Genomic DNA, 18,454 nt, shown 5'->3' with positions numbered 1-18,454 from the left:
AGGGACCCACGTTTACTTTCTTCCTTTTTACATACCTATACAAGCTTTTGCAATCTGTTTTTATGTCTCTTTCTAGTTTGCTCTCATTCTATTTTCTTTCTCTATCAATTTTTTGGTCATCCTTTGCTGAATTCTAAAATCCTCCCAATCCTCAGGCTTACTACTCTTTTTGACAACATTGTAAGCCATTGCCTATCTTCCCCCATCTCTGTTAGGTAAGTTGTGATTCAATTCTTCTGATAACATACTGTACTAAGAAGCTATAAACTGGACGTAAATAATTATTTTCTCCATATTCTATTTTGGCAGATGTTACATGACCTGAGTGTTTTTAGTATCTTCTGTTTTTATTTCAGAGTTCCTGCATCTTCAGTATTTTGTATCATCTAATACAAATCTTATTAAAACATTGAATAAAGTTTTGCATTTATATAGAACTAAATCACGTTCCTCATTCAAAAGCACTTCACAACCAGTGAACTACTTTTGACATGCAGCTCCTATTATATTGTAGGCAAAAGTGTCCGATCATAAAGACTCCAAAATACCTTCTCAAAGCAATAAGAGATCGTTTCCTCCATTTGCTGCTTTTATTGGAAAAGGTTAGTGCTAGTACAAAGTGGTTTCCCTATTTCGTGCGCGTACCAATCTGGTGAATAGAGAAAACATGCCAGTATCTAGTAGGTCTGTATTAAACTTAAGAAAATCTTGCATATATCAATCATCATTGGCAATTAATTTGGGTTATAAATTGGTGCACTTGTTTAGGCACTGAATTTTGACATTGAAGATGTATTGCCTCAAGATAGCTTTTGTTCTTTGGCGGAGTAAAATTAGGTTTTTTTTTGTGTGCCCGACACATACTTCTTCCAAATCCATAGAACTTTTACACCTATAGATCACTCAGCTGTCAAACCAGAAAAGACCAGCAAACAACTGTTGCCATCTCTACAGCGAAAATGCCAGTGTGTCTGAGCCTCTTGTGTGCAAATGAGACAAATGGTACTTGGTACTATGCTAGAGACAGACACCATTAATCTGTCAGAAATGATGATAATGGTCAGTTCCCTGTAACACAATTGAGTGAAATACACAAATCGTAAAATGCATTATTTCATTCATGGTGTAGTCAGTCTTGTTACCTATTCAATTGGGATAGTTGCTTACTCATATGACACTAATTAATTTGTATTTATGAAATACTGAACTGTTCTTGTTTGGCTGTATAATTGGGGCATACTGTAAATGATTTTGAACTGTGTACAATTGTAAAGTTTATTAGCTCCCGCGATAGTTCAGTGCCTAATTGTGTCTCGTGGTTCATGCGCCAGCTGATCCTTGCATTTGCTCGATCAGGGGTTAATCAGCCTCAGTTTCATGGTCTGTCACCACTTACCTCTGTCAGTTTGTGTGCAGACCAGCCACTTTGGATGAGATAGTGGAGGGATGTGGTTGTGTATGTTGTGGCACGAGTTAGTGCCTTCAGAAGTGAGCAAGGCAGGGGAATATAAAAGGCAATTTAAGTTTATAAGATTGTTAGAAATATAAATCAAACCATAAAAGACAACTAGCAAATAAAAGCAAATATTTTCTGCATGTAAAAGGTAAAAATGTGTGCAAAATACTCATCAAGTTAAGATAGCTTTTCTCCTAACTTTGGAGGCTTTTACAGTTGAACATGGATTATATTCTAATATAATCCAGTAACTCAGTGGAACTTAAGGTTTGATAAAGAATATTCAAAATAAATTTGACTATAATGAATTCAATCTGATTTAAATGATCAATTGACAGCTTGGTTTTGAAAGAGGTGGCTATAGAGATAGTGGATGCATTGGTTGTCATCTTCCAAAATTCCATAGATTCTAGAAAGGTTCCTGAGGATTGGAAGGTAGCAAAAGTAACGCGGCTATTTAAGAAAGGAGGGAGAGAGAAAATGGGGAATTACCGACCAATTAGCCTGACATCAGTAGTAGGAAAAATGCTAGAATCTCTTATTAGGATGTGGTAGCAGAGCACTTAGAAAATAATAATAGGATTGGGCAGAGTCAACACGGATTTATGAAAGTGAAATCATGTTTGATAAATCTGTTGAGAGTTTTTTGAGGTTGTAACTAGCAGAATAGATGAGGGCGAACCAGTGAATGTGGTTTATTTGGATTTTCAGAATGCATTCGATAAGATGCCACACAAGAGGTTATTAAACAAAATTAGGGCACATGGGATTGGGGGTAATATACTAGCATGGATTGAAGATTAGTTAACGGACAGAAAGCAAAGAGTAGGAATAAACAGATCTCATTGAAACACACAAAATTCTTACAGGGCTTGAAGGCTGTTTCCCCTGGCTGGGGAGTCTAGAACCAGGGGTCCCAGTCTCAGTATAAGGGGTCAGCCATTTAAGACTGAGATGAGGAGAAATTTCTTCACTCGGAGGGTGGTGAGTATTTGGAATTCTCTACCCTAGAGGGCTGTGGATACTTACTCGTTGATAGAGATCGATAGATTTTTGAATATTAAGTGAATCAAGGGAAATGGGGATAGTGCAGGAAAGTGGCGTTGAGGTAGATCAGCCATGATCTTTTTGAATGGCAGAGCAGGCTCGAGGGGCCGAATGGCCTACTCCTGCTCCTAATATGTTCTTATGGTCTACAAGTGCACTTTGTGATATGGTACTAAGCCATGCAAACAAGGTCCCAGATAGTATGTGCTGAATTTGCTGGCGTGACAGCAGTTGGAGGTGCTCTTGTTAGTCTCAGCACCCCTAGGCTAAAGAGGGGGGGGTGGGGGGGGGGGAAATCAGACAGGGATTTCACTTCTGATTATTATCCACTATCCCCAAGTAAATGCTGTGTGGAATTTTGCACTTGAGCAGGACAGCAGAGAAATTATACCCCAGAAAATGCCAGGTTTTAAAACAAAATTGCAGTTACAGTTTTGCATGGAATTACATATAATTTCAGTGTCTCCACATTACAACCACACACCAGTTAGAAAATGCACAGACTCATGAATTCCTTTTGAGCCCTGAAAAACTGAAATGGAATTTTGTTTGAAGCAATGTTGAGCTATCTTTTTAAAAACTTCAAATTTATTTAAAAGATTGTTAGCTGAACTCTTTGTTTTGCAGTCAATCAGCTTAATAGAGCGTGGGAATCCTTCTCGAAGTTTAGAACAGGTTTGTCGGTGGGCTCATACTCAACAACGCTCCGATCCAGACCATACAGAGCATCATGACCATGCCATATTCCTTACCAGGCAAGATTTTGGTCCTGCAGGTATGCAAGGTACTGTATTGTTCTCGATCAGGTATGTGCAGTACTGCAGTGTGTGCAGTCTGAATTCTGCATCTGTAAAAGGTAACTTCTCCAGAATACAATTATAGATTCAAATTTTATACAAATAAAATATTATTTTTACTACATGCCAAATATATTTTTTTAAAACATCTGTAATGCTGATGTATCCTTAATCTTATTTGCCATTTTGAACTGTCCATTTTTGAAGCTTACAGATATTTTTCGTCCCCAAAGGCTCCTTTCTTTTACACAGCATGTTTTTAGAAGCAATTTTGCATTCCCCGTCCAGTGTTTCACCTTTAGGATATCTACATTACAGGATACTTACAATTTCCTAGTGGTGCTGTCCCTGAATAAATTATAGTTGTCAGAATGCCTGAGCTTTTCTTGTTTTCAGCTAGGTTATTGCCTGCACTTTGTCTGGCTGTCTGTCTGTGTCTCTGGCAGTTATTCTGTGGAACAAGTTGAAGAAGTTGTCGGCTTCCAGTTTAGCCTTTAATTTTTCACATTTACCTAGTTAACTCCTAATGAATATGGTGGCTCCTCCTTGTATTTCATTGGATTAGAAAACTGGTGCATTATCCTCCTAGCTCAGTGCTTTTAACTTCAAGAACCATTGCATTCTAAACAGTGGTAATTTTATATAACAATTAAAGACATTTAAAGTACAGGCTGAACCTCCCTTATCCGGCACCCTCGGGACCTGGCCTTTGCCGGATGAGGGGAGGTCGCCCGAGATCGGAGGGTGGGGGGGGTGGGAGGAGGGGAGAGAGGTCAGCGGACCAAACGGGCCCCAAGGAGTCGGCCCGACCCCCCCCGGAGGGAGTGCTGTGGGAAGGAGCGGCCAGCTGGAGGGCTGCCTGTAGGAGTTCCAGCAGGGCGACGAGGAGGAGGCAGCCGATCAAGGAAAAAGATTATATTGGTGAGTAGGATTTTGACCGGCTGAGTTCTGCCCTTACGCTACCCGGCGGCTGGGAATATGCCAGACGAGGGATGGTGCCGGATAAGAGGTTCAATCTGTAGTACATTTTGTTCCTGTTTATCATTGATTAGAGTTTTCATTAATTCAACCATGTATTTTTTTGCTTATATCGCTAATTTATTATTACCAAATGGCCTATTATACATGTTGCAACCGAAAATAATGGTTGCATGTAAACTGTATATTGCAATATACAAAAGCCAAACACATTGTACCATTTTTCTATAACTGCTTAAATATAACCTTAGTGATTTTTTTTACAGCCTATGATCACTAGTCATTGAGGATCTGAAATATCCTGATCTTCTGTCGATGGAAAAAAATCAAAGGCATTTAAGAAATAATCGATGTTCCTCTTTCAGAATACTAGTTTTTGAGGAGTACTGTATTCATTATGAATAGATGTGATTAAGATTTCCTTTGAGCAGTGGCTTTAAGCATCTTTACTAACAGTTTTTCCTGCATGCTAAATTTCTTGAAGGATTAGATTTGCATGAACTGCAAAAAATTAAATGAACTGAGATACACATTTTAATAAAACAATTTCTCGCCTTCACTGTGCATAGCTGGATAACTGCACACTACTTGATCGAGGAATGTATGTAAAATGTAGTTTGTAGCTTTTACTTTTTCATGTTAAACATCTGTGCCATACTGCTTTGTCTCATTATCGCCACTAGCCTAGTTGTGCCTTTGCTGATGCTTGTTATCTCTGGCAGAGAGGGTATATCTGCAGTGGGGCCCATAGTACAATGTATGAATTGGGTCAGCCTGAGGACCAGTTTGCCTGCAGGATTGTGGTCACTGTAAAACGGTGTTTGAATTCTGCTGCTGAATGTATCACTTTCAATTTTCAGTATGGTAGCAATGACACTGGAAGAGCTGTTAGCGCAAAGTAATCTCTGGCAATGTTCACACTCTGTACTTAGCCCTTTATATGGCACATATTTGCTGAGGTAGAAAGCGTTAATCACTGAATTTGAGTGGGTCTTGTGATAGTTTTGGAACCTTATTAATAAAATGTTTTTATGAAAGAACTTTAAAAAAATGCACTTCAAATACACTTCCGATTTTAATATCAGAGATAGGATGGGTATTACTGGCCTTCCCTTTTAAGAATACAAGCTTGCTTAATTATGACTCAAGCTTTTTAGCATAACTAATGGAGGTTTAGACTCCCGATATTACTCCTATTTATCATGCGCCTTTTAAATCTGTTTTCTTATTAGAAGAAAGGTTATTTAAATAGTATTGTAGCTCATTGTGTCAATAACTTTAATAATTTTACTTCATATTAAAACTTTATAATCAGGTTTTCAGCTCACTCTGAAACCTGAATATGATTTCTGATTTCCCCTCCCACACTTATTTAATTTCTATTTTTGTCTCCCTTCCCTGGGCCAAGACTGGAGGCAGGGGACCTGCTCCTAGGGGTTTACTAAAGCCATTCTTGAACTGGTTGCTGGGAAGGCCACAGGAATGGCTGAAGTAAATTTGCCTCCAATTCTTCTTCGCACTGTGTCTGCCTCTACTGGTAGTGTTGAGATACAGATTTCAAGTGGTGAATTGTGGGCATAGAACTGTGTTCTGCCACTCCCTGGATACTCCCTGGGACTTCAATGAACTGTGCCCAAGTGTGATCTTTACGAATTGGATTTCTTGATCTTACGACCAGTTTTATAGCTACCGTTATCAATTGTGATACCTGTTGCTCTACTTTCCTTAATTTTGTTCATCGAGAAGGTAAAGGACTATGGCCTATAGAACAGGACATCACAAAGGATGAAAACAATAGGGGAGAAAGCTTAGAGCCATTGTTTAAAGTTAATTTTAACTGGAAACTTGGTGGCACAGGCTAGACACTCTTCTGTCACTGGGATCTGAGCTGAAATCCAGCCCAGAATGGTGGAATAGAAAGCTAATGATATGTCCAGCCTAAAATTTGAAGTAATTTCATATACTATGAAGACAGAGGTCTAGGGGATGTTCTTCTTCTATGGTTGGGCTGCAACGGAGATTGATTCAATGTGAATTGGCCTAGTTCATGTCAGTTTGGATTTAGAATGGACTTGGGAACCATTTTCCAATTGTGTGGAGGGTGGGCGGCGACAGTGGAAAGAGAGGGATCCAGATAACTAATAATATGAACACTTTTCCAATTGGACCTCTAGTCAGGAATCCAAAGCTGTTGCAAATGGGATAACCCATATGGAAGCCTTTTTTTTTCAAAATAAATAGTTTTAATGATCAAATTAACAGAGAGTAAGAATCCCAAGTCATTTAAAACCTAACATTTTACGTAACATACTATTATATTTAACTTAACATTTAGAGAGATATTTAGCTTTAGGTCTAAATTAAAAAAGAAACAACTGGTCAATACCTCCATTAAAAGTGTAGAGGAGTTCGATATGAGTGCATTAAGCATTTGTACGATAACATCACTCAGTAATCTCCAGGCTGCTGTTTCATTCAATATTAGTGCGGTCAATACATATACAGGATTTTAAAAAAAATGAAAACAGTTAATTCCAGTTACATAAGGCTTAATGCTTCAGGACCTTGAGTCTGGGATTGACAGCATTATCAAAGCCCGCGCTCAGCTGTGATTTTATTCCAAAACCATATTTAGTTTTGCCGCATTTCTTATTTCCCCACCCCCCCCCCCCCATCTTCCTCCCCCACCTTCAAAATGAAAGCTACTTGAACATGGTGTAAAATTCATTTTTGAGTAAACAAACTATGGCATAGGAGACATTGTTTTAGTGATACTTAGGATTTACACAGCTGTGAGGTTTATAAGCTGGTGAGCTATAGCTCTAAGTGTGCATGAAATGGATTTGCGCAGTTTCAGCTTTCTCATGAACTCTCTGCTCTGTATTGTACTCAGGTTATGCTCCAGTGACAGGCATGTGCCATCCACTCCGAAGCTGTACACTCAACCATGAAGATGGATTCTCCTCTGCGTTTGTGGTAGCCCATGAAACCGGTCACGTGTAAGTGTGTACTGCAAGAATACATCAATATAGACAACAGAGGAACAAAACTCTGTATAAACTAAATAGCCAGCTTTGGAGAGCAAAGCAAACACTTGCCCCTGTACATGTAGGTAACTAAGCTGGCATAGGGGATGGCACAAGTAAAAGGGGAAGAAGTAATATTTAACTGAATATATAAATTTTTAGCAGTTACATTAATTATTATGCAAATAGTAGGTTAGAGAATTAAATGGTGCAGTATCAGTTCCAGCCACATCAGGGAGTATCTCATTGATCCTGCCCAACGATGATTGAAATTCTCCTGCCCAGGAGGGAGCTCTGCGCATGTGTACTTGCATGTCGAGCTCCTTCTCTGGCCCATTAAAACAAAAAGCTTGGGCATCCCAACTTGGGGGTTGATTTTTTTTTTAGCTCCAGCTAAAGTTAAGCTTCCCCATGGTCTTCTCTGTACCAATAATAGCTCCGATCAAATAACAGGAGAATTAGGGCAGTAGTGCTCTACAGTTACCATTTTTCCGCAACAGGCAAGCAGAAAATCAGCAGCAGTAAACTCCCAAGTATCACTGTGACAAACATTAGCCCCAGAACTTAAAGGTTAGCAGCAGTTAGTAATTCATTTCTGTGACATTGCTTGTGGACTGTAAATTCGTGCGACTTTCTCTTCTTTTCCTAGTCTTTTTCCACCCCTCTGTGTCTTTCTATTTGACTTTCTTTCTCCTTATGGCTCTTAACACTTTCAATGTGATGTCTGTATCTTTGTTTGTTCCTTATTCTTTCCTCACCGTCACACTCTCATTCTTTCTATTAGCCTCTTTATGTCCTTCCTCTGATGCAAGTTCCCTAATGTCTCTCTCGGATGCTCAAAAACATGGGAGACAATATATTCTGGGTTGTAAGTTGTTAAGGGGATCAGGTGGGAAGGAGCTAGTAGAAACAGACATCAATATGCATGCATGAGCGAGAGAGAGGGAAGGTAAAGTCGGGAAATGGTAATCATAAGGGCAGCAGAGTTGGGTAGGGGGATCTGCAGCCCAAAGGATGCAATAGGTTGGGGTGGTGCATGAGAGACAGGCGATAGTGCTACTGCTTGGGAATAAGGGAGAGAGGGAACTGAGTTTGAGAGTAATTAGGGGGCTGAGGTTTGCAAGCAATGGTTGTGGTCTGGGGCCTGCGAGGATGTTGATACGGGACTGAGTGTTTGTATTATGGAAGGGAGAGGAAGGGGCTGATGCGTGTAAATACCGAGGAAGAATGAAAGAGCTCAAGGGGGTGGAGAGCATTCTGGAAGGTGGGATCTTGGTGAGGCGTGAGTCCGGGGTCGGAGGCCTATAAAAGGCCGCGAGAGGCGTCGGGAGTTCGTTGGTGAGGCGTGAGTCCGGGGACGGAGGCCTATAAAAGGCCGCGAGAGACGTCGGGAGTTCGTTGGTGAGGCGTGAGTCCGGGGTCGGAGGCCTATAAAAGGCCGCGAGAGGCGTCGGGAGTTCGTTGGTGAGGCGTGAGTCCGGGGTCGGAGGCCTATAAAAGGCCGCGAGAGGCGTCGGGAGTTCGTTGGTGAGGCGTGAGTCCGGGGTCGGAGGCCTATAAAAGGTCGCGAGAGGTGTCGGGAGTTCGTTGGTGTGGCGTGAGTCCGGGGTCGGAGGCCTATAAAAGGCCGCGAGAGGCGTCGGGAGTTCGTTGGTGTGGCGTGAGTCCAGGGTCGGAGGCCTATAAAAGGCCGCGAGAGGCGTCAGGAGTTCGTTGGTGAGGCGTGAGTCCGGGGTCGGAGGCCTATAAAAGGCCGCGAGAGGCGTCGGGAGTTCGTTGGTGAGGCGTGAGTCAGGGGTCGGAGGCCTATAAAAGGCCGCGAGAGGCGTCGGGAGTTCGTTGGTGAGGCGTGAGTCCAGGGTCGGAGGCCTATAAAAGGCCGCGAGAGGCGTCGGGAGTTCGTTGGTGAGGCGTGAGACCGGGGTCGGAGGCCTATAAAAGGCCACGAGAGGCGTCGGGAGTTCGTTGGTGAGGCGTGAGTCTGGGGTCGGAGGCCTATAAAAGGCCGCGAAAGGCGTCGGGAGTTCGTTGGTGAGGCGTACTTGTGCAGCTACAGGGAGAAGGCAAAAAAGAAGTAGAAAGAAACAGAAAGGTGACGTCACAGTCTAGGGGGTAAGTGATTGGCTGGTGATTGGTGAGTAGTTTTTCTTTTTCTTTTTATATTAGTCAGTAACTTTTAACATTGTTGTTGCCAATTTAAGTGTATGTAAGATTTAAGTGTATGTAAGGGTTAAGTCATGGCAGGAGAGCTCGGTCGGGTGTTATGCTCCTCCTGTACCATGTGGGAACTCAGGGACACTTCCGGTGTCCCTGACGACTATGTGTGTGGGAAGTGTACCCGCCTCGAGCTCCTGACGGACCGCGTTGCGGAGTTGGAGCTGAGGGTGGATTCACTCTGGAGCATCCACGATGCTGAGAATGATGTGAGTAGCACGTGTAGCGAGTTGGTCGTACCGCAGGTAAAGGGTCCACAGCCAGATAGGGAATGGAAGACCAGCAGGAAGAGTAGTGCAAGGAAGGTAGTGCAGGAGTCCCCTGTGGTCATCCCCCTGCAAAACAGATACACCGCTTTGAGTACTGTTGAGGGGGATGACTCATCAGGGGAGGGCAGCAGCAGCCAAGTTCATGGCACCGTGGCTGGCGCTGCTGCACAGAAGGGCAGGAAAAAGAGTGGGAGAGTGATAGTGATAGGGGATTCAATGGTGAGGGGAATAGATAGGCGTTTCTGCGGCCGCAACCGAGACTCCAGGATGGTATGTTGCCTCCCTGGTGCAAGGGTCAAGGATGTCTCGGAGCGGGTGCAGGACATTCTGAAAAGGGAGGGAGAACAGCCAGTTGTCGTGGTGCACATTGGTACCAACGACATAGGTAAAAAAAGGGATGAGGTCCTACGAAACGAATTTAAGGAGCTAGGAGCTAAATTAAAAAGTAGGACCTCAAAAGTAGTAATCTCGGGATTGCTACCAGTGCCCCGTGCTAGTCAGAGTAGGAATCGCAGGATAGCGCAGATGAATACGTGGCTTGAGCAGTGGTGCAGCAGGGAGGGATTCAAATTCCTGGGGCATTGGAACCGGTTCTGGGGGAGGTGGGACCAGTACAAACCGGACGGTCTGTACCTGGGCAGGACCGGAACCAATGTCCTCGGGGGAGTGTTTGCTAGTGCTGTTGGGGAGGAGTTAAACTAATATGGCAGGGGATGGGAACCAATGCAGGGAGATAGAGGGAGACAAAAAGGAGGCAAAAGCAAAAGACAGAAAGGAGATGAGAAAAAGTGGAGGGCAGAGAAACCCAAGGCAAAGAACAAAAAGGGCCACTGTACAGCAAAATTCTAAAAGGACAAAGGGTATTAAAAAAACAAGCCTGAAGGCTTTGTGTCTTAATGCAAGGAGTATCCGCAATAAGGTCGATGAATTAACTGTGCAAATAGATGTTAACAAATATGATGTGATTGGGATTACGGAGACGTGGCTCCAGGATGATCAGGGCTGGGAACTCAACATCCGGGGTATTCAACATTCAGGAAGGATAGAATAAAAGGAAAAGGAGGTGGGGTAGCATTGCTGGTTAAAGAGGAGATTAATGCAATCGTTAGGAAGGACATTAGCTTGGATGATGTGGAATCTATATGGGTAGAGCTGCAGAACACCAAAGGGCAAAAAACGTTAGTGGGAGTTGTGTACAGACCTCCAAACAGTAGTAGTGATGTTGGGGAGGGTATCAAACAGGAAATTAGGGGTGCATGCAATAAAGGTGCAGCAGTTATAATGGGTGACTTTAATATGCACATAGATTGGGCGAGCCAAACTGGAAGCAATACGGTGGAGGAGGATTTCCTGGAGTGCATAAGGGATGGTTTTCTAGACCAATATGTCGAGGAACCAACTAGGGGGGAGGCCATCTTAGACTGGGTGTTGTGTAATGAGCGAGGATTAATTAGCAATCTCATTGTGCGAGGCCCCTTGAGGAAGAGTGACCATAATATGGTGGAATTCTGCATTAGGATGGAGAATGAAACAGTTAATTCAGAGACCATGGTCCAGAACTTAAAGAAGGGTAACTTTGAAGGTATGAGGCATGAATTGGCTAGGATAGATTGGCGAATGATACTTAAGGGGTTGACTGTGGATGGGCAATGGCAGACATTTAGAGACAGCATGGATGAACTACAACAATTGTACATTCCTGTCTGGCGTAAAAATAAAAAAGGAAAGGTGGCTCAACCGTGGCTATCAAGGGAAATCAGGGATAGTATTAAAGCCAAGGAAGTGGCATACAAATTGGCCAGAAATAGCAGTGAACCCGGGGACTGGGAGAAATTTAGAACTCAGCAGAGGAGGACAAAGGGTTTGATTAGGGCAGGGAAAATGGAGTACGAGAAGAAGCTTGCAGGGAACATTAAGGCGGATTGCAAAAGTTTCTATAGGTATGTAAAGAGAAAAAGGTTAGTAAAGACAAACGTAGGTCCCCTGCAGTCAGAATCAGGGGAAGTCATAACTGGGAACAAAGAAATGCAGACCAATTGAACAAGTACTTTGGTTCAGTATTCACTAAGGAGGACACCAACAACCTTCCGGATATAAAAAGGGTCAGAGGGTCTAGTAAGGAGGAGGAACCGGGGAAATCTTTATTAGTCGGGAAATTGTGTTGGGGAAATTGATGGAATTGAAGGCCGATAAATCCCCAGGGCCTGATGGACTGCATCCCAGAGTACTTAAGGAGGTGGCCTTGGAAATAGTGGATGCATTGACAGTCATTTTCCAACATTCCATTGACTCTGGATCAGTTCCTATCGAGTGGAGGGTAGCCAATGTAACCCCACTTTTTAAAAAAGGAGGGAGAGAGAAAACAGGGAATTATAGACCGGTCAGCCTGACCTCAGTAGTGGGTAAAATGATGGAATCAATTATTAAGGATGTCATAGCAGTGCATTTGGAAAGAGGTGACATGATAGGTCCAAGTCAGCATGGATTTGTGAAAGGGAAATCATGCTTGACAAACCTTCTGGAATTTTTTGAGGATGTTTCCAGTAAAGTGGACAAAGGAGAACCAGTTGATGTGGTATATTTGGACTTTCAGAAGGCTTTTGACAAGGTCCCACACAAGAGATTAATGTGCAAAGTTAAAGCACATGGGATTGGGGGTAGTGTGCTGACGTGGATTGAGAACTGGTTGTCAGACAGGAAGCAAAGAGTAGGAGTAAATGGGTACTTTTCAGAATGGCAGGCAGTGACTAGTGGAGTACCGCAAGGTTCTGTGCTGGGGCCCCAGCTGTTTACATTGTACATTAATGATTTAGACGAGGGGATTAAATGTAGTATCTCCAAATTTGCGGATGACACTAAGTTGGGTGACAGTGTGAGCTGCGAGGAGGATGCTATGAGGCTGCAGAGTGACTTGGATAGGTTAGGTGAGTGGGCAAATGCATGGCAGATGAAGTATAATGTGGATAAATGTGAGGTTATCCACTTTGGTGGTAAAAACAGAGAGACGGACTATTATCTGAATGGTGACAGATTAGGAAAAGGGGAGGTGCAACGAGACCTGGGTGTCATGGTACATCAGTCATTGAAGGTTGGCATGCAGGTACAGCAGGCGGTTAAGAAAGCAAATGGCATGTTGGCCTTCATAGCGAGGGGATTTGAGTACAGGGGCAGGGAGGTGTTGCTACAGTTGTACAGGGCCTTGGTGAGGCCACACCTGGAGTATTGTGTACAGTTTTGGTCTCCTAACTTGAGGAAGGACATTCTTGCTATTGAGGGAGTGCAGCGAAGATTCACCAGACTGATTCCCGGGATGGTGGGACTGACCTATCAAGAAAGACTGGATCAACTGGGCTTGTATTCACTGGAGTTCAGAAGAATGAGAGAGGACCTCATAGAAACATTTAAAATTCTGACGGGTTTAGACAGGTTAGATGCAGGAAGAATGTTCTTAATGTTGGGGAAGTCCAGAACCAGGGGTCACAGTCTAAGGATAAGGGGTAAGCCATTTAGGACCGAGATGAGGAGAAACTTCTTCACCCAGAGAGTGGTGAACCTGTGGAATTCTCTACCACAGAAAGTAGTTGAGGCCAATTCACTAAATATATTCAAAAGGGAGTTAGTTGAAGTCCTTACTACTCGGGGGATCAAGGGGTATGGTGAGAAAGCAGGAAGGGGGTACTGAAGTGCATGTTCAGTCATGAACTCATTGAATGGCGGTGCAGGCTAGAAGGGCTGAATGGCCTACTCCTGCACCTATTTTCTATGTTTCTATGTTTCTATCTGGGAGCACTCCTCTCAACATGTCACCAGGCTGGTTTTGTTTTTTCTGATGCCTCACTTAGCTATTCAGATTTATTTTATTCTCTGCTCACTGCTTGTGCTAGTCTTGTTTCCTAAAATGATTTGATGCTACATGTGTATTGATTTCACCCCTCAGAATGATTCCTTACGTTGCTTTCTTTCTTACAGTCACTTACAATGATAACTTGTAGTTTGTTGCCATATTCTGTTGTGCACAATAATTTGCTCTGATACTCGTGCAGTTTTTGATTCTCATAAGGATATGCCACAATGATTGCGGCTCGTAATTGCAAGAATCGACAGTGATACTTATCTCTGCATTTGTTTGCACAACACTTCTGTCTCAGACATCTGAAGCTGCATTTGGGGTCCACTTGATTCTCAAAGATCGGCCATTCTTACTTGTTGTTTCCACAGTGGTTCGCTATAGCACTCTCCTGTTTCTCGCAAAGGCTGATAAACACCTTCCTTCTTCCCAGAGCCTCTCGATCCTTGCAGGCGATGTTGGCCATTCTCTCATTGGTTGGTTTGATGACTCCCCTTGCAGAAGATTTGGCTGTTTTCTTGTTTCTTGCAGGAAGTTATTTGGCATTGTTCTATATTTCTTTTGCAAATGTCCATTGTCAATTGAAGTGCTTCAAGAAGTCACATTAGTGTTCTTGTCTCTCACACTGATTTGCTACAGCGCTATCAGTACCTGCAGAATGTTACTGGGTTCTCCGATTTCTCAATGCTCACACATTTATTACTAATAACACTTCATTACAACACTTTTTTCTTCAAATTGCTTTCAGTATTTTTGCACCAGTCTTTCAGTGTGGGTTTGGCACCAGCCTTTCGTTATGGGTTTGTCAGATTTATTACTGTACCATTTTTGCCTTGGTAAAATTTGCTGTGATGTTCTTTGAGTTCTTACGGGGTTTGGTTTAACACACCTATTGCTAATAGGAATTTCTGGTGCCATTTTTGTTTGTTACACAGTTTTCTGCAGATGGTCGAGGAGATTTTCTGCTAGACCAAAGAGAAATCTTTTTGCATTGTTGACCAATTGCACTGCATTAATAAAAAAAAAATTGAAATTAGAAAATTATATTACATCACTGCCATTTTCATGCACTGAAAATTCGAGCTTCATAACAGCCTATTATAGAGCACAAAGGAATGTTTATGGAACTTAACACCTGTGAGCAATATCTTCATGACAGCTTTGATTTCTTCAACCGAGTTCAAGCATCCTTTATATGGCATAAAGATTTCAGTGCAAGGGTTCACCAGTTATGTACAAGGGCAGAAATTGCAGTCAGTACTGTTCTCGTATGTTTACTGCACTCATACCAAATTCCTCTGCACCATTTTAATGTGAGTTAACATCTTTGCTAACATAGCACAGAAGGGAATTATGGTACAAGTGAGTTACATGTTCATACGATAACCACATTGATTGTAATCTGCCCCATATACATTAAACCCAACAGTCCTGGCATCTTGTAGTAGATTGAATTATGAAGATTTTCTTTGTTTACTCTAACATACGTAGTCTTGAAAAAAAGTAGAAATTTTTGCAAGATTTTCATAGGAATCTTTACATTGACTTTGAACTGTTATATTGACTTTGAACTGTAGGCATCAAAAATGCATTGCAATGAAAGTTGCAATTGAATGCAAAATGATCACGATGAAGGTTGTGTATGAGCACCATCTACTGGATCCAATTAGAAAGGCTCCTACTTATTGATGTTCAAACTCCCAAAGATTACAGCAGTACCGTTGGAACACAATAATATAGGAACAGGAGTATGCCATTCAGCCCCTTGAGCATGTTCAGCCATCCAATTCGGACACAGCTGATCTGTACCTTAACTCCATTTACCCACCTTTGCTCCAGATCCTTGGTCTCCTTACTCTAGGATGAATATACTTGCCTTAGAGGAGGTGCAACAAAGATTAATTCTTGGAATGAAAAAGTTGTCCTGTGAGGAGAGATTGAGTAGAATGGACCTATATTCTTTGGAATTTGGAAGAATGAGATTCTGAGGGGGATTGACAGGTTGAAGCTGAGATGTTTCCACTAAGGGGTCGGCCATTTAGAACTGAGATGAGGAGAAAATTCTTCACACACGGTTTTGAAATTTGGAATTCTCTACCCCAGAGGGCTATGTATGCTCAGTCAATGAGTATATTCAAGATGGAGATCAATAGATTCTTGGGCATGAAGGGAATTAAGGAATATGGGGATCAGGCAGGAATGTGGAGTTTATGTCGAAGTTCAGTCATGATCTTACTGAATGGCAGAACAGGCCCGAGAGACTGTATGGCCTACTCCTGCTCCTAATTCTTATTTTCTTGGATCCTTTGATACCTATACCCAATAAAAAGCAGTTTATCCAATTTGAAAGAAACCGGAAATCTTGCAATTTTATATTTCATGACCTCAGAACTTCCAAAAGCGCTTCAAAGTCAATTAATTATTTTTGAAGTTAGCCACTATTGCAATGCATAGAAATGAGGCAAACCATTTGTGCAGAGAAAGATCCCACAAACAGGATTGAGATAAAGGATAAAACTTGTGTTAGTGATGTTAGTTGAGAGATAACGGTTGAACAAGACACCGGGAGAAATCCTCTGCTTTTCTTCGAATAGTTCCATTGGATCTTTTGCATCTATTTGAGAGGGCAGACAGGGCCTTGATTTAACATGTCATCCGAAAGATGGCATCTCCTTCAGTTTTACACTGAAGTATCTAACTGAATAGCCCAGTAACAGTCCCACTGCATGCAGCTCTTGCTACTAGCTCCAAGAAAGTATTTCCCCTATTGTGATGGGCCTACAGGATTTTGAAGAGGCTGGCTGGTTGCTAAGTGGAGCTGCTGTGCCTTCAAGCGCTTGGATTTTCTTATTTCAGTATTAGGAACCATGGCTGATTTTCAGCTCCGTGATCTTTTCTGCATTACTCATTGCTCCTGGCTCTGCGTTTCCTCAGAAACACCACCTTCAGTGCTCTACCCTTTGGATAGCTGCTGGACTCAGTTGCCCTCCGCACCTGTCTCCGAACCTGGACATCAGTTCATCGTTGACTCCATCCTCCCTGCAGCAACTTTATCCCACCACAGGACTACTAACTTTAATTTTGGATTCTCTCCTATTGTCTCCTCTCTATTCCATGCTTATTACCAGGACATATCTCTTAATCCTGTATGTATTCACACCTGTGTAGCTGGAATTCCCTGGCTCCATTCACGTACGTGTTTGTCTGCCGCTCCGGACCTGAGCCCATCATTTCTATTTCCCCTTTTCTCTCCCTTTTTTATTCTTTTCTCTTTGTCCCTCCTAGCCCCCCCTCTATTCTATCATCATATCTCCCTTTACTTCTCCTCTCAAGTGCTCTGTCCTCTCAAATCACTACCCTCAGCACTCTTCGGCCTTCCTACTCTCCTGCTGCTGTCCCAGGCTTGACTCCCTCTTAGATAAGTCTGCAGCTTCCCTCTGTTGCTCTCTTGGCATCCTTCAAAGGGCCCATCGAAGCGCTCATCGCTGCCTCCCTACAAGCAGCAACCCCAACTGACCCATCCTACTCTATCGCGATCTTCCCACCCAGTGCGCCCTCTGGTTGCTAATCTTGTCAACCTCCTTCTCCTCCCAATCCTGCCCCAGTGGACTCTGCCAGTGGATTAACTATCACCGTCCCTCTCCGCATCTCCCTCCAGAACGTCCGTTCATTTGTGAACAAGGCCCTTGCCATCCACGAGCTTATTGTGGATGATTGTATTGTCATCATGACCTTGATAGAAACCTTGCCGAGGGGTGATGTCATCTTCCCCCTTAATAAAACTTCCTCGCCTGGCTATACCTTCCACCGCTTGCCCCGCCTAAACTGCCACGGTGGCAGTGTAGCCCTTATTACTCAATCACTCCTTGGTCTGTCCCCGTACTCCTCTAGCAACTTCTCCTCCTTTGAGCATCATATCTTGTTTCACCCCTCCCACAGCTCATTTACAATCCTTATTCTCTACCACCCACCCGAGTACCATGACAATATTTTCACCAAGATATCTTCACTGCTTTCCTCCCTCAACCTCTGCATCAAGCAACTTCTCATCCTCGATGTTTTCAACCTCCATCTCAACTCACCATGATCTCTCTCTCTCCTCTGAGTTTACTGCCCTGCTATCTTCTGTTAATCTATCCCTCTATTAACTCGCCTACCCACAGCATGGCCACTCCCTCGACCTTGCCATCTCACGCGGCCTCTCTACTCCCATCGTGTCAATCGCAGATAAAGCCATCTCTGATCATTTCCTTGTTTCCATCTTCACCCACGTCCTCCTTCCCCCTCCCAACCCCACTTCCTTCTGGCCCTGGGAAAAACTCTTCCCCCAAATTACTTGCAACTGCATTTTCAATTTCCCAACTATTGTGTTCCTAACACAGCTGAGGGGCTGCACACAGGGAGGTTAAAGTAACAGTGACCTCAGTCTTTAATAAGACACTCCAGAGTGAGGAACAGGCTTTACGGGCCGGCTTTATAGTGCTCCCAAGGGATGCTGGGATCCCTTGGGACTTCAGGGGATGAGCTCCCTGGTGGCGGAACATGGAAGTGCATGCTTTACAGATGCACAACATCACTCTCTCCTCCCCCCCTACCACCCGCCAAAGTCAAAGTGAAAACTATTTACAAGATGAGGCGGTCGGGAGCCTTTCCTACCCTGGTGGACCACCTCGGCACAAATGTCTGTTCTGGTGTGTTGGCTGTGCCCTCATTGGGCTGGCGTGTTGTTGGCCCTACAGGGCTGCTAGTTGAGCCTGGCCTTGCTGCGCTGTTGGGTGTGATGGGTTTGATTTCCTGGTCCGGCTTGGTGTCGTTGATCC

At 43.3% G+C, this 18,454-nt stretch overlaps 1 protein-coding gene across 7 annotated transcripts in view; it reads left to right on the top strand.

The window, feature by feature from the left end:
* LOC139234909 (A disintegrin and metalloproteinase with thrombospondin motifs 14) overlaps positions 1-18,454 on the top strand; it is a 244,455-nt gene that overhangs the window by 149,797 nt on the left and 76,204 nt on the right. For 6 of the 7 annotated variants that reach the window (XR_011588361.1, XM_070865778.1, XM_070865781.1 and 3 more), the window contains 2 exons: positions 3,131-3,287; positions 7,172-7,277. Coding sequence is in view for 6 of the 7 variants with exons in the window: in XM_070865778.1 (XP_070721879.1) it covers positions 3,131-3,287; positions 7,172-7,277 (263 nt within the window). In the remaining variant the exon portion in view is untranslated. The remainder of the gene's footprint in view (positions 1-3,130; positions 3,288-7,171; positions 7,278-18,454) is intronic. The other variant, XM_070865779.1, reaches the window with a different exon arrangement.

This window comes from Pristiophorus japonicus, chromosome 22 (assembly GCF_044704955.1).
Source record: "Pristiophorus japonicus isolate sPriJap1 chromosome 22, sPriJap1.hap1, whole genome shotgun sequence".
NCBI classification, from domain to species: Eukaryota; Metazoa; Chordata; class Chondrichthyes; family Pristiophoridae; genus Pristiophorus; species Pristiophorus japonicus.
Note: the sequence above shows the minus strand (reverse complement) of the source record. Positions and strands in the feature narration are given on the sequence as shown.